At 41.9% G+C, this 23,410-nt stretch overlaps 1 protein-coding gene across 1 annotated transcript in view; it reads right to left on the bottom strand.

Annotated features, from left to right (window-relative positions):
- Positions 1-499: 499 nt before the first annotated feature.
- CYP2W1 (cytochrome P450 family 2 subfamily W member 1) overlaps positions 500-23,410 on the bottom strand; it is a 62,455-nt gene continuing 39,544 nt past the window's right edge. The window contains exons 8-9 of the mRNA XM_082261865.1: positions 1,213-1,354; positions 500-738 (exon numbers count right to left, since the gene is read on the bottom strand). Coding sequence (XP_082117991.1) covers positions 551-738; positions 1,213-1,354 — 330 coding nt within the window. The 3' untranslated portion in view covers positions 500-550. The remainder of the gene's footprint in view (positions 739-1,212; positions 1,355-23,410) is intronic.

Consider the following 23,410-nt stretch of genomic DNA (forward strand, 5'->3'; position numbering starts at 1 on the left):
ACCAAGATCTTGTATTGATGATGGGAGAGTCAGACCACTGCGCAAAGCCTTCTCCAGCACATCCCAAAGATTCTCAACGGGGTTAAGTTCTGGACTCTGTGGTGACCAATTCATGTGGGAAAATGTCTCATGCTCTCTGAACCACTCTCTCACAATTTGAGCCCGATGAATCCTGGCATTGTCATCTTGGAATATGCCATCAGAGGAGAAAAAATCCATTGATGGAATAACCTGATCATTCAGTATATTCAGGTAGTCAGCTGACCTCGTTCTTTGGGCACATGCAGTACCTATCCAATAGGATGGTTAATGCATGCTTAGTTTAGTTAGTTGCTTAGTTAATTCCAGGTGGCGACTTTTTTTTGGCCAGGCTGTGCATAAGGTATGTTTGGTACCCATATTATAAATCTAATAAAATCTCACATACAGTAAGAAAGATTTACATGGATTTGTTTTTTCATTTACACATTTAAACATTAGAGGAATACATAGGGTTTACAATCCCAAAGTCTGATTTAAAAATATAGCATCATTTCTCCAGAATGCGTTCTTAGTTTATCTCAGCACAACACTCCAGGTGAGGCTGAGGCCTCATTGTGAAACATGGATCTGCATCGAGGACCAAGCTGCATTCACCTATACCAGGAGGGGCTGAGAATGTGAATTTTTGAAGTAATCCGGTGAAGAATATGAAGAGTTCCATTTTTACCAAACTCTCTCCTACGCATGCTCTGCGTCCTGTGAAAAGATCCCATTGTTTATGAAGACTGTTTTAGTATATTTTATAACTCGATTTGATAAAAAAAAACTAGTTTTGGTTTCTATATGACAGTGGATTTCTGGGAAAATATAAATGTGGAGTAACTCCGAGCAGTAAAAATTTCATCTATTGTGTATTTGTAGTCAAATTTGACTAAGCAAATATAAATCTGCCTCACAATTAGCATTGCTATGATTATATAGTTAGACATTCATATTCCTTCAACACATGCTGCAGCAAATGTCCAAGGACCTGAAGGCAGACAAATTACAGCCTCAGACATCACAAACTATAGGAGATAAAGTTTAGGCCTTGTCTTGGTCCTTAAAATCTATCTGCCCTTATAGATTGGAGAAGTAATGTAAAGTGTATGAATGTTGGAACGACTGCAGAAAGCATCACTGAAAGGAACAGGAAAAGAATTACAAATCTACCAAATTAAAAAGAGTTACCTATTGAAAATGGCACAAAAGCTTCTTTCTTCACAAACTTCCCCTCTGCATCCAGGAAATGATTGGGATTAAACTGGTACGGTTTCTCCCAGTACAGTGGGTCATACAGAACAGATGTAAGCAGTGGGATTATAATTGTGCCCTGGTGATGGTCAACAAAAGGAGAGATTGAAGCATGGTATAAATACTGTATATATATATATATATATATATAGACAGAGAGATATTTTATTTTTTAACCGGAATCAGGTCAATACTTAAACTAACAAACTTGTGCATCTGTACCCAGGGCTGGCTATAAAATACAGTGCCTTGAAAAAGTTTTCATACCCCTTGAAATTTTCCACATTTTGTCATGTTACAACCAAAAACGTAAATGTATTTTATTGGGATTTTATGTGATAGACCAACACAAAGTGGCACATAATTGTAAAGTGGAAGAAAAATGATAAATGGTTTTCAAATTTTTTTACAAATAAGTATCTGAAAAGTGTGGCGTGCATTTGTGTTCAGCCTTGTTTATTCTGATACCCCTAACTAAAATCTAGTGGAACCAATTGCCTATAGAAGTCACCTAATTAGTAAGTTTAGTCCACCTGTGTGTTATTTAATCTCAGTATAAATACAGCTGTTCTGTGAAGACCTCAGAGGTTTTTTAGAGAACCTTAGTGAACAAACAGCATCATGAAGGCCAATGAACACACCAGACAGGTCAGGGATAAAGTTGTGGAGAAGTTTAAAGCAGGGTTAGGTTATAAAAAAAATCTCCCAAACTTTGAACATCTCACAAAGCACTGTTCAATCCAACATCCGAAAATAGAAAATGAGTATGGCACTTCAAACCTACCAAGGTATGGCCGTCTACCTAAACTGACAGGCCGGGCAAGGAGAGCATTAAGCAGAGAAGCAGCCAAGAGGCCCATGATAACTCCGGAGGAGCTGCAGAGATCCACAGTTCAGGTGAGAGATTCTGTCCACAGGACAACTATTAGTCGAGCACTCCACAAATCTGCCATTTATGGAAAAGGTGGCAAGAAAAAAGCCATTGTTGAAAGAAAGCCATAAGAAGTCCCATTTGCAGTTTGTGAGAAGCCATGTAGGGGACAGAGCAAACATGTGGAAAAAAGTGCTCTGGTCAAAGGAGACCAAATTTGAATTTTGTGGCCTAAAACCAAAATGCTATGTGTGGTGGAAAACTAACACTTCACATCACCCTAAACACACAACACCCACCGTGAAACATGACAGTAGCAGCATCATGTTTTGGGGATGCTTTTCTTCAGCAAGGAAAGGGAAGCTGGTCAGAGTTGATGGGAAGATGGATGGAGCCAAAAACAGGGCAATCTTAGAAGAAAACCTGTTAGAGTCTGCAAAAGACTTGAGACTGTGGTGGGGGTTCACCTTCCAGCAGAACATGGACCCATGGATACAGCCAGAGCATGGTTTAGATCAAAACATATATATATATATATATATATATATATATATATATATATATATATATACATAAAATTGCAGCGCTGTAAAAAAAAAGTTTTAGCTGGGCAGTACTCATACCCTTATTCAAGGGAAGTCCAAGGTATATACAACTGACCAAATAAAGTCCACGGAAATAATCCCGGTGTCAACATGTGAATAAAAAAACAACAAAATCCACAATAGTGTGATAATGCGATGAGCAGATATAATGAACAGGGGACCTGGTCACACCAGTGATGGAAATCCTAGAGTAACACCACATGCATAGCTCCTTCTTCCCCACATGTAGTGCAAACTCACCAGATTAAAATTCAAAAAGGCATATCATGTATATCATAATCCCCGTCATCATGGCTCCATCTCAGACACTCCACACGAAAATTCACATGTATATTCAATGGAGGAGACACCAGTATTAACATAAAAGCAAATCCCATTTATTGGTTAAAATAAAAATACAAAAAACATGGTAACTCACATGCATCACGCCAACGAGGAATAGCCACCACACCCACTGCCTTTCAAACAAGTGTTGATCATCAGGGAAACGCGTTGGGTGTGGTGGCAATTCCTGGTTGCGCCGCTGTGATGTTTGCAGCGGCGTGACGCATGTGAGTTACCATGTTTTTTGTATTTTTATTTTAACCAATAAATAGGATTTCCTTTTATGTTAATACTGGTGTCTCCTCCATTGAATATACGTGTGAATTTTCGTGTGGAGTGTCTGAGATGGAGCCATGATGACAGGGATTATGATATACTGGATATGCCTTTTTGGATTTTAATCTGGTGAGTTTGCACTACATGTGGGGAAGAAGGAGAAATGCACGTGGTATTACTCTAGGACTTCCATCACTGGTGTGACCTGGTCCCCTGTTCATTATATCTGCTCATCGCATTATCACACTATTGTGGATTTTGTTGTTTTTTTATTCACATGTTGACACCGGAATTATTTATGTGGACTCTTTATTTGGTCAGTTGTATATACCTTGGACTACAGTGCATTGCGAAAGTATTCGGCCCCCTTGAACTTTTCGACCTTTTGCCACAATTTAGGCTTCAAACATAAAGATATACAAATGTAATTTTTTTTGAAGAATCAACAACAAGTGGGACACAATCATGAAGTGGAACAAATTTTATTGGATATTTCAAACTTTGTTAACAAATAAAAACTGAAAAATTGGGCGTACAAAATGATTCAGCCCCTTTACTTTCAGTGCAGCAAACTCTCTCCACAGAAGTTCAGTGAGGATCTCTGAATGATCCAATGTTGACCTAAATGACTAATGATGATACATAGAATCCACCTGTGTGTAATCAAGTCTCCGTATAAATGCACCTGCACTGTGATAGTCTCAGAGGTCCGTTTAAAGCGTAGAGAGCATCATGAAGAACAAGGAACACACCAGGCAGGTCCGAGATACTGTTTTGGAGAAGTTTAAAGCTGGATTTGGATACAAAAAGATTTCCCAAGCTTTAAACATCCAAAGGAGCACTGTGCAAGTGATAATATTGAAATGGAAGGAGTGTCAGACCACTGCAAATCTACGAAGACCTGGCCGTCCCTCTAAACATTCAGCTCATACAAGGAGAAGACTGATCAGAGATGCAGCCAAGAGGCCCATGATCACTCTGGATGAACTGCAGAGATATACAGCTCAGGTGGGAGACTCTGTCCATAGGACACCAATCAGTCGTATACTGCACAAATCTGGCCTTTATGGAAGAGTGGCAAGAAGAAAGCCATTTCTTAAAGATATCCATAAAAAGTGTCATTTAAAGTTAGCCACAAGCCACCTGGGAGACACACCAAACATGTGGAAGAAGGTGCTCTGGTCAGATGAAACCAAAATCGAACTTTTTGTCAACAATGCAAAACTTTAAGTTTGGCGTAAAAGCAACACAGCTCATCACCCTGAACACACCATCCCCACTGTCAAACTGCTGGTTGTGGCAGCATCATGGTTTGGGCCTGCTTTTCTTCTTCAGGGACAGGGAAGATGGTTAAAATGAATGGGAAGGTGGATGGAGCCAAATACAGGACCATTCTGAAAGAAGACCTGAGACTGGGACGGAGATTTGTCTTCCAACAAGACAATGATCCAAAACATAAAGCAAAATCTACAATGGAATGGTTCACAAATAAACATATCCAGGTGTTAGAATGGCCAAGTCAAAGTCCAGACTTGAATCCAATCGAGAATCTGTGGAAAGAACTGAAAACTGCTGTTCACAAACGCTCTCCATCCAACCTCACTGAGCTCGAGCTGTTTTGCAAGGAGGAATGGGCAACAATTTCAGTCTCTTGATGTGCAAAACTGATAGAGACATACCCCAAGCGACTTCCAGCTGTAATCGCAGCAAAAGGTGGCGCTACAAAGTATTAACTTAAGGGGGCTGAATAATTTTGCACGCCCAATTTTTCAGTTTTTTATTTGTTACAAAAGTTTGAAATATCCAATAAATTTCTTTCAACTTCATGATTATGTCCCACTTGTTGCTGATTCTTCAAAAAAAATTACAGTTTTATATCTTTATGTTTGAAGCCTGAAATGTGGCAAAAGGTCGAAAAGTTGAAGGGGGTCTAATACTTTCTCAATGCACTGTATGTGCAGACTTCCCTTGAATTAGGGTGTGAGTACTGCCCAGCTAAGACTTTTATTTACAGCGCTGCAATTTTATATATATACTTTTTATAGATGGGTGTTGGCTTTATCATTGTTAGCTGCTTTTTCTATTAGTGTGCGCAGATTCTTCATTTTCCTATATTAGATCAAAACATATTCATGTGTTAGAATGGCCCAGTCAAAGTCCAGACCTAAATCCAATTGAGAATCTGTGGCAATTCTTAAAAATTGCTGTTCACAGATGCTCTCTATCCAATCTGACAGAGCTTGAGCTATTTGGCAAAGAAGAATGGGCAAAAATGTGACTCTCTAGATGAGCAAAGCTGGTTGAGACATACCCAAAAAGACTTGCAGCTGTAATTGCAGAAAAAGGTGTTTCTACAATGTATTGACTCAGGGGGGCTGAATACAAATGCACACCACACTTTTCAGATGTTTATTTGTAAAAAAAATCTGAAAACCATTTATCATTTTGCTTCCACTTCACAATTATGTGCCACTTTGTGTTGGTCTATCACACAAAGTCCCAATGAAATACATTTATGTTTTTGGTTGTAACATGACAAAATTTGGAAAATTTCAAGGGGTATGAATACTTTTTCAAGGCACTGTAAATGAGCCGATATCGTTTAAGAACAACTGGTAAGGAGACATCTGCCTCTTATGCCTCTGCCTTTTGGACTTGCTGCTGTCAATTTCCTGACTCGCTCGATGGACAGAAGCAGTGCAAAAGCAATTGGTTCTCATTGAGAAGAGACTACAATTTGAAAGTCCAGGTAACCTTAAATAACTTGCCTGACATCACATCAGATGTTGCATTGAGGGCAGGTAGATGTGTGATATTTCTCAACCTTCTCAATAAACTCTATAGTGACAAACAAGTTACAGTTTATTTACTGACCTGATCTGGATTTTGCAAATATTGCTTAAACATACAAAAAACCTCTAGTTATAAACCAGGAATGGTTCAAACTTGTGCCGTATATATTTCCTGTTTCTATGGCGTGGATATGATCATATATCTGCTTCCACCATGTCAGTTTAGTTTTACCTACATAATGTGCACCCCAAGGGAACAAGAAAGATTATTCTCCTGGTGTTACAATTTGCAAAGTTGTAAAATTTTTCATACCATTAGGTAAGAATATAGAATTATCTGTACATAGATATCCGCAGTATTTACAACTCCCACATGTAAAAGCTCCTACTGTTGTATGTGGATCACTCTAAATCCCCTTGAAATTCACTTTAATTTACCTTGCAGGGAAGGACCCCATCTAAATTTAATCTCCATTTTATCTCAACAAATTTTCCTATTTCCGGATCAGACTTCAAAAGGGGCCAATAGTTTGAAATAATTTTTCTACATTTAGATTTGTACTGATTTGAGTACTTCATAATGCCACAGGTAGTGGATTCAACAGTATCTGTCTGTTTGGTTTGATATAACAAATCAGAATATGCTTGTTGTACAGCTCAACTCTGTCAAAGGCTTTTTTTAGGCATATCTTACTGTAAAATCGCTCTAGGACCAAAGATTTTAGGACTAGCGCTTCATTTTTAAAACTACTCTCAGAGAAGTTACACCTTGGGCGTACATATTGACTGTATGGAATTGAGTTTATTAATGATTTTGGATGGAGACTATTCACCTCCAGGATAGTGTTTCCTGCTGTAGACTTTCTGAACAAAATACCTTTCTGGGTCCAGACCTCCCCACTCGTATCTCAACATCAAGGAAGGCAATGTTCTCAGAATGATGAAACACTGTGACGTTTAGATTTCATCTATTGAAATTCATGTGGGATAGACAATATTATAGCTCAGTCTCAGAACTATCCCAGATGATAGAAATGTTGTCTATATACCTGTGCCCTGTAAGAATGTGTCACATATATATATATATATATATATATAGTATATATACAGTATATACACGACCCACCACCTGGGATGAAGACTTGCTCCCACTTCCCCAGGTACCGATTGTTGTAGGAGGGGGCACAGCAAATCCCCATGATTCTGCCCTGCACCTGGAGGAAGTGGAAGGCACAAAATGAAAAATTTTGAGTAGGCACAAGTTTCAAGTGGATCTAAAGGCAGAGGGGTTTTTACCTTAATGCATTCTATAAATTAGAGTTAAAAACCTTCTGAGTGCAACTCCCCCCTAGCCCTCCTTATACTTACCTGAGCCTGATCTCGATCAAGCGTTGTGCACTAGAGCAGTGGCTCTCTTGGCTCTCTACCTCCTCATTGGCTCAGAGACAACCTTAGGAGCCAAAACATAGTGCACCGCTTCCAACATAGGTGTCCGCACAGGGTATGCCCGGTGTGCCTGAGCACCCTGTGCGATTCTTCCTCCGCCTCCCCCATGTATCTTTCCCACCACACCTGATAGTTATCACCCCTCTGGACTTTCTCATAAGTATCCTTTGAGAAATTTTGGTGGGGAGATACTTCTTAGGTGGGCATGGCCTTGCGGACGACATCACGCTAGGTGGGCTGAGGACATGGTTGGTTGTACTGTGATGCTGTTTGAGCTGTGTTGAGACCTACTATCTGTGCTGTTTGGATTTCCCTGTGACACATGTGAGTGCAATCTTTTAAAAATACAAAAATACAGTAAAGAATATCACTGATGTGAACTCAATTAAAGGGTACAATGTATCCGTGAATACAAAGAACATGACAGGGAATATGAAAATGTCTTGAAGTGCCAGGAGGAGAGGGAAATACAATAATGCAAGAAAATGATAGTACTCATTAAATAAACACGTAAATATTGAAATTTCAAAGGAATATACTAGTCGTAGAAAGTAGGATTAGGTATGTAATAGACACAAGCTCCTGATCTAAGCATAAAGAGTTATAATAACTCAGGTTAATTTGTTATCGGGAGTGTGCTATATTACGGCATTTCTGTATTTTTATTCTTTGAATAAGGGCCGATGTATAACAGCATGTATGAAGAAAAAGGGTAATATCAGGCTGAGGAGCCCATAGGGAGGATAAAAGGGAGATGGGGGTGGTAGGAGAAAATAATTGAGACTAGGGGGGATAGGTTAAAGAAGGATGTTGTAAGCTTTAGAAGATAAAGGGGAAGTGGGGCAATAGGAGGGGGATGGAGCAGGGACTGCTATTTATGAGCATTGATAATTTAAGATATATTGGTCAGGTGTCACTTAGAAAGTGCAGGGGAGGTGATATCAGGTATATTGATTGCGGTTAGGGACATTTGACAGAAGAATGAGTATAGAGGTTCTCCATTTCATAGGTATCAGGTTTAGAAGAAAATAATAGTCAATTAGGATCTGAAGGTAAGATTAAGGTTGTAAGGTTAAGGATTCTTAAAAGTGGTACCAACAGGCCCAGGTTTGGGTGAATTTGGAATGGTTGTCTTTTGCTATCCTAAACAGTTCCTCCACCATTTGTCCAACATATGCTGAAGTTAGTCCATCAGAAGCGAAGTCCGGTTCCCATATATTTTCTTTTTTCTATTAGGAAAAGAATAATGTTCCAATTCAATTGCAGAAATCTTGGAATATTTTTACACATTGGGAGCTATGAGGGAGGTATCTATGTTTTGGATTCACTCCAATTTCTTAGTTCCCAATTTATAATGAGGTTTTGGATCTTTTTGCCATGTTTAGCTCTCTTTATGTCTTATCTAAACACTGCTCTTGTTTAGTGCTCTTTTGTAGGATCAGCCCGGCACGGAAAGGCGGACGCCATCTACTGGCGCCCGCAGATATAGGCATTCACGTGTCCATCCCGTCCTCTTTCAGAGCGCGGCCGTGTATGTCTAGTACACTGGTCTGCGTTTCATGCACACCAGTGACGCTTCCGTGTCAGTGGAACGCATCGGCCGCTCACGCTTCCGCCGGATATCCGGTTAGGGGGCGTGTCCGGCCCTTACGTTTCAGGGAACCTTTGACGGCGATCAGCTGAGAGCAGGCAATCCAGCTGATTTACCTTTCAGCTGATTGCCACGCTTTTTAAATCCTGTGTATCTGGCGTCAGAGCTATCTGCTCTTTTGCCGGATACACAGGTCCTGTGAGGACTTCCATTTTTTGTGAACAAAATACAGCTGTCTTCAAGGTAAGAAAAGATTTACACCCTTAAGAGATTGCCACCTGAATACTGCTGATCTATGTGATCGGGGTGATGTTTTTTTTGACTTCATGATCTGTGCATGATGCCCAATAAGACTCCTCAGCCTTCACCATTCTTCTTAAAGTGTTTTATATGCCTGGCTATGGTCATAATACCTAGCATGACACATTTATATGGATATTTGGTCTTTATTTTGCTCATTTATCTCACTTGTTGAACTAATATGGTTGATAAATTTCTCTTTGACTCTATATGAGAGATATGGTGGGCAGAGGATATAAGTTTTTGGGCACCCTGCACATGTGTGGTCTTGTTTGATTGGACCTTGCAGTAATTATGCAATTTTTGCCCAGCAGACCTGCTGTCATTTGAGGTTCCAGCTGCTCCTACCCAGTCTTTTACCAAGACTTGGTTAGCACTAAAAGTCCTGAAACACTTCAAGACCTAAGATCTCTGGTTTTGACCTATAACACCGCGAATACGGCACTCCTGATCGACAACAAGCATATGCGGCCCATTTGTTTTTAATCACCAGGCAGGCTATCCATGCTCATTATCACAGTGAACTATGTAAGTTGTTATTAAACTTTCTACTCAAACACAATGTAACTATATCTATTATGTTGAAATTAATATGTTATGTATTAATGATCCACAGACCACCCTTTAAGGGCGCACCCCTGAGGAAGGAGCCCAAAAGACTCCGAAACGCGTCGGGTCACAGCCCGGGGGTTATGTGGTATTAAGTTCGACTGTCTCATGTGCAATATGTTCCAGCTTGCCTTTTTGTTTTAATCTTTTTTCTGTATCAACTAATAAAGAATCTAACTTTTATATAAACTGATCTGTTGTATACAATTTATTGGTGCCTAAAAAGTCCCACCCCTAGGGGAATTTTCCTTTCTGGTTTAGTAGCTATTCCCGGGATGTGGCACCATTGGGATTTAGACTACATGAGCAATCTTTTTTGTAACTCAATCCATATGTTGTGCGCACACATTCTGCCTTCTCACACCGCCTCCCACGCCTGCGCGGCCCGTACGTGATGCCATTTCACCGCGCGCACTGCACTTAAGACCGCCTCCCATGCCTCCCTCAGCCTCATGTTACAGCCAGCTGCAGTCCGGTCCAGTCACGCTGCCAGCCATCCATCCACCCACAGGCCCTGGCCTCAGCCACCCAACACAACAGGGTGCCAGCTAAAGCGAGCAAGCAACCAGCCACCCAGATGACACCAAGCCAGCCACCCGCAGCCACCCGCCACAGTGACCAGTGTTACAGCAAGCCAGAAGCTACCCACCACAACAGGCCAGGGTGAGTGAGTGACACCAAGCCAGCCACCCACACAACAGGGTGACCCCAAGCCAGCCCCCACCACAGTGTTCCTGCAAGCCAGCCACCCACCACAGTGTTCCAGCAAGCCAGCCACCCACCACAGTGTTCCAGCAAGCCAGCCACCCACCACAGTGTTCCTGCAAGCCAGACACCCACTACAGTGTTCCTGCAAGCCAGCCACCCATAACAGGGTGACACCAAGCAAGCCAACCAGGCACCACAGAGACTGTTCCTGAAAACCAGCCACCCACCACAGTGTTTCTGCAAGCCAGGCACCCACCACAGTGTTCCTGCAAGCCAGCCACCCATAAGAGGGTGACACCAATCCAGCCAGCCACCACAGTGTTCCTGCAAGCCAGCCATCCATCCATCACAGTGTTCCTGCAAGCCAGCCACCCATAAGAGGGTGACACCAATCCAACCAGCCACCACAGTGTTCCTGCAAGCCAGCCAACCATAACAGGGTGACACCAAGCAAGCCAACCAGGCACCACAGAGACTGTTCCTGCAAGCCAGCCACCCCCCACAGTATTCCTGTAAGCCAGTCCCCCATAAGAGGGTGACACCAATCCAGCCAGCCACCACAGTGTTCTTGCAAGCCAGTCACCCATAACAGGGTGACACCAAGCAAGCCAACCAGGCACCATAGAGACTGTTCTGGCAAGCTAGCCACCCACCACAGTGTTCCTGCAAGCTAGCCACCCACCACAGTGTTCCTGCAAGCCAGCAACCCATAAGAGGGGGACACCAATCCAGCCAGCCACCACAGTGTTCCTGCAAGCCAGCAACCCATAACAGGGTCACATCAAGCAAGCCAACCAGGCACCACAGAGACTATTCCTGCAAGCCAGCCACCCACCACAGTGTTCCGGCAAACCAGCCACCCACCACAGTGTTCCTGCAAGTCAGCCACCCATAAGAGGGTGACACCAATCCAGCCAGCCACCACAGTGTTCCTGCAAGCCAGCCACCCATAACAGGGTGACACCAAGTAAGCCAACCAGGCACCACAGAGACTGTTCCTGCAAGCCAGCCACCCACCACAGTGCTTCTGCAAGCCAGCCACCCACCACAGTGCTTCTGCAAGCCAGCCACCCACCACAGTGTTCCTGCAAGCCAGCCACCCACCACAGTGTTCCCGCAAGCCAGTCACCCATAACAGGATGACACCAAGCCAGCCACCCACCAGAGTGTTCCTGCAAGCCAGCCACCCATAACAGGGTGACACCAAGCCATTCAACCAGCCACCACAGACTGTTCCTGAAAGCCAGCCACCAATAACAAGGTGACTCCAGTCACCAAGCCAGCCAGCCACCCATCCATAACAGGGTGACACCATCAAGCCAGGCAACCAGCCACCACACCACAGATTGTTCCTGAAAGCCAGCCACCAACAACAAGGTGACACCAGTCACCAAGCCAGCCAGGCACCCATAAAAGGGTGACACCAAGCCAGGCAACCAGCCACCACACCACAGATTGTTCCTGAAAGCCAGCCACCAACAACAAGGTGACACCAGTCACCAAGCCAGCCAGGCACCCATAACAGGGTGACACCAAGCCAGCCAGCCAGCAAGTGCCTCCACAGTGTTCCTGCAAGCCAGCCACCCAGAACAGGGTGACACCAAGCCAGCCAGCCAGTGCCACCACAGTGTTCCTGCAAGCCAGCCACCCAGAACAGGGTGACGCCAGCCAGACACCACCATGTTGCGGCAAGCAAGCCTCCCACAACAGGGTGACACCAAGCCAGCCACACTGCCAGACGTCAGCCACCAACCCACAACATGGTGCCAGTGCCAGCATCAGCAGCAACTTCAGCTTCAGCAAGCCATTTCTTTAATCTATTTTGTGTCTTTCAAGTTTAAATGGAGATGGATGAGGAGAGGAAGAGTAAAAGTGTGGTCTGGGGCTATTTCTCGTCTCAACCTTCTCCAGGAAAAGCAGCAGTGTGCAACACATGTACAAACAATATAAGCATGGGATCAGTAACTGCAAAAAACAAAAATACCTCAAATCTTTGGGCCCATTTAAGAATTCATCATATAGAGTTGTATCATGCAGCACAGAAAAAAACAAAATGAATATCAGTGTGATTTTGAAATACCTCCTCCACTATCTCAGGCAACAATAACACATATGTTTGTGAAAAAAACAGAAATCACTGTCTAGATTCAGATGGAAGATCCCAACTGCTGGACAGAGTAATCACGGAGATGATTGTCACTGATAGCCAGCCATTTACAATGGTGTCTGAGTCAGGATTGAAGCGGTTGATGTCCATGCTAGAGCCAAGCTACACACTGAAGAGTGAGAACCATTATCGAACCAAAATACTGGCAAAGCTACATCAAAAGGTAGTTGACAAAGTAAAGGATATGCTGCAACCAGAGAATGCTGGCAACTTGCTCTCATTCACGACGGACTGCTGGTCACAAACAGAGTCCGAGTCACTACTCATTCTTACATGCCACTTCATTGACAGTGGATAGACAAATAGGCAATTGGTGTTGAATACAAAAGTGATGCAAGAATCCCACACAGCTGAGTACAGTATAGAAATGTTTCTAGGCATGCATGATGAATGGAGAATCAACAAAGACTGAGTGATGCTTGCGCAACTTAGAGACAGTGGAGCAAACATGCCTAAAGGAGTGAGGCTTGCTGATACGTCAGAGCTCTGTGTCATCATGGCACACAACACCCTCCAACTTTCAAATTATGGTCTGTCAAGCCAAAGATCTTTGCTTGATATATGTTTTGAGAAGCATGAAGAGATTAAACATGTTGTGCTTGCAAGTCTTTTGAATCCTCGATACAAGAACCATGCTTTCTCTTCTGATGATGTATTGGCTAAGGCCAAACAATGGCTAACAGAAGATATGGAGGTGAAGGAGGTTCCTGCCGAAAATAAGAGTCCAGAACACTACTTTTATAAAGAGCAGCATGCTGAAAAAACAGTCAAATGTCCAAAAATGCATCAAGGAACAGAAGAGAATCTGCTTCATTGTCGTTGAATTGATCAGGATATTTTCTGTGTTTTATAGAGGCCTCATGCGGAGGATTCGATTTCTTCTGAATCTGCAATGATGAGCCTGGATGATGAACTTCATCTCTATTTGAAAGAAGCTGTAATTGACAGAAGAAGTCATCCTCTTCAGTGGTGGAGAGAAAATGAGGCACGTTACAAAAGAGAAATGTGCAACAAGGGTTGAAAACGGCGCTACCTGAAAAGTGATTGATAATATAGTGCAATAATGTGCAAATGCCTTATTAAAGGGAAGTGACACCGGCAAATAATAAATAACGTGAAAAATAATAATATTTCAAAAAAGTAGAAAACCACACATATCCTTATCAATAACCACAACCGATATGGTCTGTTCGTGTGTGGTGAATTTTATCTGTAAAGTAATAATAATAGTGCCAACAAGTGAGCAATTCTTATAGTGGGTTTATTCAAATAGTGATACAGTGTAAATCAAACAATATATAATACATAAATCCCTGGTGGTGAAGTGAATGATATAGGTGACCAAAGTGAATACTGAAGTGCTGTATTCCTTAGAAGTGTAGGTGTTGTAGTACCCCAAGTGACCACTAAGTGAGGTATATACGACCTGTTCACATAAAGTGGTCCCAAGAGGGGTGGCTAGTGGGGTCCTCTCCTTGTCCCGCAAGGCACCGGCTGGTAATCTCACGGAAAGAAAAGAAAGGGGAGCCCCATCAAGTAGTATGCAAGGTTAAACCGATGCAGAAAGCAGTAAAAACTCACGGTGAAGCTGCCTCGGATCAGTGTAGAGAGACGCCGGGAAGCTTCCGCGTTCCACGGCTCCCAAGTCCGAGACCGGAAGTGACGTAATGACGCAATGGACCCGCCCTACGCGTTTCGTCAGAGGACGTCTGCTGGAGCGGCGTCACCATCACGCACTCCCGGAATCTTTATAGTCAGCCGATGTCATAGCAACCAAACGGCTACCCGCGGCCATCTTGGTGCTCCTCAATGAACTGCCGGACGTGCGCCATCTTGCTCACCCATTCCACAAGATGATTACGCACGGCGTTCAGACATATTAAGCAATTTTTCATACGGCTGCTATGTTTCACATCATGCGCAAAGCAGCTTTCACCGGATACCTACACGGAACTAGTCTGATTCTTGTGAAGCAAAACGTACTAATTAAAAAAGAAAAAAAGGAAAAATATTTGTAAAAAACTTTAAACTTTAATGTAATTCCAAAAATAAAAAAGGTAAAGGAATGAAAGTTTTTATTTTGCAACTCTTGTGTTTCAATCTCCCCGGGAGTGGACACGTGTCCTATGCTCCTTTATTTATGTGAGAGCACCCCCTAGTGTGTATGGATATATTACCTTTTATTACACATCTTTTTTGTTTATCGCGGGGAAGGAGTTTACCAAGTAAAATAGATAAAATTATATGCAATAAATGTAAAAAATATAAAAAACTTATTAAAATTTATGTTTAAAACAAAGGGATTTTATATTGATAAAAGAGAGGAATTATTTAATATTTATTGGTGAGAAGGATGTTGGACGAGAAGGTTCAAATAAGATCACACTATATAAAAATTCAGATAAAAGAATAGTGTTTCAAAGAGTAGGTAAAGACCGAAGGGGTCGCTTGGATAAATTGATTAAAAATCTATTTTAAATACTAATAACCTAGTGAGGGATTAAAAGGAATTGGAACGTATAATAATAAAATGAAGAAACATGGTGGGTTAAAAATAAGCAGGACGAAATGAATAAAATAATCATCCATGAGGAGACTTCTAGATACTGGAAGGGGTAACAATCCTTCCCATTGTGTGGGAGGAGTCTACATGCTGTACCATATTGCAATATATAAAAACCATATAAAGGATATTAAAATATATTGCTAAAAGGAGAAATTGGATAAGAGTAAAAAATAAAAAATAATAAATAACATAAAGGAGGAAACGAAGGGGTTTATCAAAAAAAGGGGCCATCTGGAAGGTGCTACAGACATGGGCCACATGTTAAAAACATATAAAAGGGGGTATAGTGGGTTTGTGCACTGAATGAATCATACTGTTATACCCTTGTTGGGACAACTTATTCTAAAAATTCCAAAAATTCTAAGAAATTCTAAAAGTTGGTGTAAGAATTATTAAAAAATATTATAAAAAATTAGAATGCTTAGGATAAAGGAAAAACGGTTTCAAACATCTGTAATAAAACAGTTTAAATCAATGTCAGCGTTCAAACCATCAGGACGCAAAGATTTCATTAAAAAGATCCATTTTGTTTCGTTTCTTGAGACCAGTCTTCTCTTGTTGCTGCCTCTCCAGTCCCCTTTTATTTTATCAATACCATAGAACGTAAAACCTGATGGGTCCTGGGAGTGCATTTCCTTGAAATGCCTGGATAGGCTATGCTTCTCGAATCCCTTCTTTATATTTTTCACATGTTCTCTAATTCTTACGTATAGGGGACGCGTAGTTCTCCCTATATATTGTAAGTGACAAGGGCATTCGATGACATATGTCACATGTGTGCTGGTGCAAGTGATGGTGTCTTTTATTTTGTATTCTACGCCTGTAGTATGTGATTTAAAATTCTTAATCTTTTTGGGTTGTCTCCTATTTGTTCTGCATGGCAGGCATTTTTGGCACCTGAAAAAACCGTTAATACTTGTGGGCAAGGAAATGGTCTTAGGTGGGTTCACCACGTTGTGTACCAACCTGTCTTTAAGTGTTGGTGCCCTCCTGTAGATAAAACTTGGTGCCTTTGGTAATATCTTTTTCAAGGTTCTGTCTGCTGTTAGTATAGGCCAGTGCTTCTTAATGATGCCTTCCAATTGTTTATGTTGTCTGTTATAGCCCGTTATGAACGCAAACTCGTATTTGTTGTTTCTTTCTTTACTTGGTTTTTCCTTTATAAGTTCCTCTCTTTTAGTGTTTCTGACTAGTTGTTTTAAATGTTCCAGATCTTTTCGTTTATAGCCCTTTTCAACAAATCGTTGTATTAGTATATCTGCTTGGATGTCAAAATCATGTATATTACTGCAGTTTCTCCTTATCCTCAGGAGTTGCCCCTTAGGAATATTCCCCAACCATTTTGGGTGGTGACAACTCCTGGTTGGGATATACCCATTCTTGTCCGTTTTTTTAAAATAAGTTTTACTGGCAATTTTTCCCCCTTCTTTAAAAGGTTCTAAATCCAAATAGGACACTCTTTCTTGGTTCCAATTACCTGTAAAGGTAATGCCATATGCGTTGCTGCTGATCTCATCAAAAAATGCTTGTAATGTTTCCATGTTGCCTCTCCAGATTAAAATGATGTCGTCTATGTATCTACGGTAATAAATTAGATCTGGTCTTTCCACGCTAAAAACCTGTTCCTCTTCCCATTTCTGCATAAAAATGTTGGCAACACTGGGGGCATACTTAGCCCCCATTGCAACGCCTTTTGTCTGTGCATAGTACTTTCCCTTATACCAAAAATAATTGGAGTTCATTGCCATTTTTAATCCTTCCAAAATAAAGTGCACCTGTGCATGTTTCAAATCTGTATGGTTAAAAAGAGCCCATTCCACACTGTCCAACCCATCTTTCTGTACTATGTTGGTGTAAAGTGAATTTACATCAATTGTCACCAAGAAATCTTCATCTCTAATCCTCAAATCCTGGATATCCGTTAGTAGCTGTTTACTGTCACGGAGATATGACTTTCCTTTCGGCACTATAGGTTGTAAAAATTTGTCCAGGTATTCTCCTAACCTGGAATGTACAGAATTTATCCCGCTTACTATGGGCCGGCCAGGTGGTTTTTCCTCATTCTTATGTATTTTGGGTAAATAATAAATAATGGGTGTTCTGGCCGTTTCTATATTCAGATAATTGGCCTCCTTTTTATTCAGAATGCCCAAATCCTTTCCTTTTTGGACATATGTTTGTAGATTTTCCTTGAATTTTCTTTTTGGGTCTCCTGGTAGTTTTTTATACGTGTCCTCTGCACTCAGTAGATTTTCCAATTCTTCTTCGTAATCCTTCTGATTCAGGATGACCAGACCTCCTCCTTTGTCTGCTGGTCTGATAACTATCCCTTTTTTCTTTTCCAATGTTTTGATAGTCTCCCATATTTCTTTTTCCTTCTTATTTTTAATCTTTAGATTTCTGATTTCTTCTTCAACCATTCTTTTAAAGACCTCTAGGTTTTCATTCTGAGGGTTCTTGGGATTGAAGACTGACTTATTCCTCAATGTGGTCCGTTTAAATTCGGTGTTTGTTCTTGGTGTTCCTCTATCCTTCTTTAATTCAAAAAACTTTTTAATATTAATTTTCCTTATGTATTTCTGTAAGTCTATGTATGCTTCAAATTTGTCTAAATTTTTGTCTGGTGCATACTTCAGGCCTAAATCTAAAAGTACCAATTCCTCTTTATTAAAAACAACATTGCTTAAATTAAAAATCCCTTTCCCTAAAATTCTCTTCTTCTTTTTCTTCGACCCTCCGCGTTTTCCCCTTGGTTTCCGCCTCTTGTGTGGTCGAAGGATCTGGGGGGTTCCTCTCTCCTGTTCAAACCGGACCCTCCTTGTCTCGGTGTATGCCTGTGATCCTCCTGTTGGGGTCTTCTCCCTTCCTCTCTCCAATTGATGTGATATCCTCCTTGCGGTCTCCGTGTTTCTCTCGGGCCTCCTTGGTAGTCTCCGCGCCTCCACGGTTGTTGCCATCCGTAGTTCCTCCAATGGCCATGTTGCCCTTGTGGTCTCCCTCCTCTCCTTGGGGGTCTTCCTCTGTTTCCCCTTGGAAAAAAATCCCTTCTAGGGGGTGAGCCTCTTCTTTCATAATTGGGTTGTTGATATTGTCTGAGAGGTGAAAATCTATTGTATGTATCAATTCGATCATAGGTATATGTTGGTGTTCTATCTCTTCTCTGGTGTGAATTATCCCTCCAGTTATCCCAGTGGTTGTTGTACATATCCCTGGGTTCATTAATTCTCTCCCCAGTGTTTCTGTCTCCATTGTATGGGGTTAATGGTGTTCTGGGGGTTCTTGGTGTAGCAACCTCTGTCCAAGTGTCCCCGTCCTCATCTTCCATATCAGATGATTCCCTGGAATCTATGTCTACCGGGTCCACACTTGTACCTTGACCATTATATATTTCATCAGATTGCCATTTGTATACCTCTCTATTTCTGTAGTCCATAATATCCCTCTTGTACTTTTTTTGTTTTTTGGCTTGGATGGTTTTGTCATATTTCTGTATGGCCTCCTGAAGTGCCTTTTCTTTAGTTTTATATTCGGCTCTCTCTGCATATGGGGCTAGCTGTTCCTTGAGTAGTATAATGGTATTCTCTATTTTTTTGAGTTTGAATTGTCTTCTTTTTATAATCAGTAATAATAATTCTTTCTCGCATTTATTAAAAAAAGCATACCAGTTGTCCAGGAGGGCTGGATCTGAGATGTGGTCATTGGGAGAAATGTCCCAACGTAATCTCCTGGGTGCTATGTTCTCTCTGGTGTATTTCTCTAGGGTGGCTATATCCCACCAAACCCTCAACTGTTTTTCCATATTGTGTTTTAATTGTTTAAGACAACCTTCCATGTCCTGTCTTTGTACCACGGTGTCCTGGTCGAATATTTTCTCGACATTCACTGTTCTTGACGTCATATATTTAAAAATCTCCATTTTGCAGCTAGGTCTGGGTGATTCCACCAAAGTGGTTACACAGATATGAGTGAAAGGCAAGGGTGACCAGCGCTATGGAGTCTGAGGTAGAACAGTGTATAACGAGTGTGAAGGTGTAAGCAGCCAACAACCAAACCCCAAAGGGTTAAGGATAAAGTGAAATGTGCAACAAGGGTTGAAAACGGCGCTACCTGAAAAGTGATTGATAATATAGTGCAATAATGTGCAAATGCCTTATTAAAGGGAAGTGACACCGGCAAATAATAAATAATGTGAAAAATAATAATATTTCAAAAAAGTAGAAAACCACACATATCCTTATCAATAACCACAACCGATATGGTCTGTTCGTGTGTGGTGAATTTTATCTGTAAAGTAATAATAATAGTGCCAACAAGTGAGCAATTCTTATAGTGGGTTTATTCAAATAGTGATACAGTGTAAATCAAACAATATATAATACATAAATCCCTGGTGGTGAAGTGATGGATATAGGTGACCAAAGTGAATACTGAAGTGCTGTATTCCTTAGAAGTGTAGGTGTTGTAGTACCCCAAGTGACCACTAAGTGAGGTATATACGACCTGTTCACATGAAGTGGTCCCAAGAGGGGTGGCTAGTGGGGTCCTCTCCTTGTCCCGCAAGGCACCGGCTGGTAATCTCACGGAAAGAAAAGAAAGGGGAGCCCCATCAAGTAGTATGCAAGGTTAAACCGATGCAGAAAGCAGTAAAAATTCACGGTGAAGCTGCCTCGGATCAGTGTAGAGAGACGCCACGAAGCTTCCGCGTTCCACGGCTCCCAAGTCCGAGACCGGAAGTGACGTAATGACGCAATGGACCCGCCCTACGCGTTTCGTCAGAGGACGTCTGCTGGAGCGGCGTCACCATCACGCACTCCCGGAATCTTTATAGTCAGCCGATGTCATAGCAACCAAACGGCTACCCGCGGCCATCTTGGTGCTCCTCAATGAACTGCCGGACGTGCGCCATCTTGCTCACCCATTCCACAAGATGATTACGCACGGCGTTCAGACATATTAAGCAATTTTTCATACGGCTGCTATGTTTCACATCATGCGCAAAGCAGCTTTCACCGGATACCTACACGGAACTAGTCTGATTCTTGTGAAGCAAAACGTACTAATTAAAAAAGAAAAAAAGAAAAAAAGGAAAAATATTTGTAAAAAACTTTAAACTTTAATGTAATTCCAAAAATAAAAAAGGTAAAGGAATGAAAGTTTTTATTTTGCAACTCTTGTGTTTCAATCTCCCCGGGAGTGGACACGTGTCCTATGCTCCTTTATTTATGTGAGAGCACCCCCTAGTGTGTATGGATATATTACCTTTTATTACACATCTTTTTTGTTTATCGCGGAGCAAGATGGCGCACGTCCGGCAGTTCATTGAGGAGCACCAAGATGGCCGCGGGTAGCCGTTTGGTTGCTATGACATCGGCTGACTATAAAGATTCCGGGAGTGCGTGATGGTGACGCCGCTCCAGCAGACGTCCTCTGACGAAACGCGTAGGGCGGGTCCATTGCGTCATTACGTCACTTCCGGTCTCGGACTTGGGAGCCGTGGAACGCGGAAGCTTCCCGGCGTCTCTCTACACTGATCCGAGGCAGCTTCACCGTGAGTTTTTACTGCTTTCTGCATCGGTTTAACCTTGCATACTACTTGATGGGGCTCCCCTTTCTTTTCTTTCCGTGAGATTACCAGCCGGTGCCTTGCGGGACAAGGAGAGGACCCCACTAGCCACCCCTCTTGGGACCACTTCATGTGAACAGGTCGTATATACCTCACTTAGTGGTCACTTGGGGTACTACAACACCTACACTTCTAAGGAATACAGCACTTCAGTATTCACTTTGGTCACCTATATCCATCACTTCACCACCAGGGATTTATGTATTATATATTGTTTGATTTACACTGTATCACTATTTGAATAAACCCACTATAAGAATTGCTCACTTGTTGGCACTATTATTATTACTTTACAGATAAAATTCACCACACACGAACAGACCATATCGGTTGTGGTTATTGATAAGGATATGTGTGGTTTTCTACTTTTTTGAAATATTATTATTTTTCACGTTATTTATTATTTGCCGGTGTCACTTCCCTTTAATAAGGCATTTGCACATTATTGCACTATATTATCAATCACTTTTCAGGTAGCGCCGTTTTCAACCCTTGTTGCACATTTCACTTTATCCTTAACCCTTTGGGGTTTGGTTGTTGGCTGCTTACACCTTCACACTCGTTATACACTGTTCTACCTCAGACTCCATAGCGCTGGTCACCCTTGCCTTTCACTCACGTTACAAAAGACATGCTTCCCATGCTAGAAGATACCTCTTTCTCTCTGCGCCTCTGTCCTCCACTCCTGAGCATGTTTACAAAGTTGCAGCATTGTTTGAACAAAACAGAAGACCTTTAACTGGTGACCATGGACAAGCTCAAATGTTCCGGTTTCTGCATTATAATATTGTTCTACTTAACTGGGAGAATTGAAAAGAGTAGTATCCACTCTAATCCACTCCAATCCACTGTCTATCTGTTGCCTACCTTTTTTTCTAGCAGTTTTGCACTGACTGCTGTAGTTACAGTGAGTGCCCTACTGCAGAGGTAGTCCACTGACTCTAATCCAATCCACTGTCTAGCTGTTGCCTAGCTTTTTTCTAGCAGTTTTGCACTGACTGCTGTAGTTGCAGCTAGTGCCCTACTGCTAAGAGTCCAATCCAATCCACTGTCTAGCTGTTGCCTAGCTCCTTTCTAGCAGTTTTGCACTGACTGGACTGCATTAGTTGCAGTCAATGCCTTACTGCAGAGGGTAGTCCTCCACTGACTCCAGTCCAGTCCAATCCACATTGTGTAGCTGTTGCCTTGCTCTTTTTCTAGCAGTTTTGCACTGACTGCTGTAGTTGCAGTGAGTGCCCTACTGCAGAGATAGTCCACTGACTCTAATCCAATCCACTGTCTAGCTGTTGCCTAGCTTTGTTCTAGCAGTTTTGCACTGACTGCTGTAGTTGCAGCTAGTGCCCTACTGCTAAGAGTCCAATCCAATCCACTGTCTAGCTGTTGCCTAAATGTTCTTCTAGCAGTTTTGCACTGTCTGCGCTGCATTAGTTGCAGTCAGTGCCTTACTGCAGAGGGTAATCCTCCACTGACTCCAGTCCAGTCCAATCCACTGTGACATTGTGTAGCTGTTGCCTTGCTCTTTTTCTAGCAGTTTTGCACTGACTGCACTGCATTAGTTGCAGTCAGTGCCTTACTGCAGAGGGTAGTCCTCCACTGACTCCAGTCCAATCCACTGTGACATTGTATAGCTGTTCCCTTGCTCTTTTTCTGGCATATTTGCACTGTCTGCACTGCATTAGTTGCAGTCAGTGCCTTACTGCAGAGGTAGACCTCTTCCACTGACTCCAGTCCATCCAATCCACTGTATGTGTATTTTGTGTAGCTGTTGTTGCCTACAATGCCTAGTTTTTTTCTAGCTGTTTTGCACTGACTGCACTGAAGTAACATATTGCAGTGTGTGAGACTAGTCCACTACTGCTGCACTTTTATCATAAAAGTGCTGCAGTAGTGGACTCACACACTGCAATATGTTACTGCAGTGCAGTCAGGATTTGAAATGCAAAACAAATGTCCCTGGAATTGAAGTTTTCATATCAGTTTTTATGCAGTTAAGGTGTGAAGAACGAGCACTTAATGTTAAAAATGTTAATAAATAAAGATTAACATGTTTATTAAGAGATTTCCGCTGATTTTTGTGTTTTTTGGGTCTAATTTTTACATGTGTGAAAATATCGGCCAATACCGATATGCGATCGGTAAAATATCGGTATTGGCAACGAAAAAACGATATCAGTCGATCACTAGTTCAAAGTGCCTTCTGTATGTCTGCCAGAGCAGCTAATAAACCAACATTATTTTTATGTTGTTTAGATTTCCA

The sequence above is a fragment of the Pelophylax lessonae genome (genome assembly GCF_965119305.1).
Source record: "Pelophylax lessonae genome assembly, chromosome: 6".
Classification (NCBI taxonomy): domain Eukaryota; kingdom Metazoa; phylum Chordata; class Amphibia; order Anura; family Ranidae; genus Pelophylax; species Pelophylax lessonae.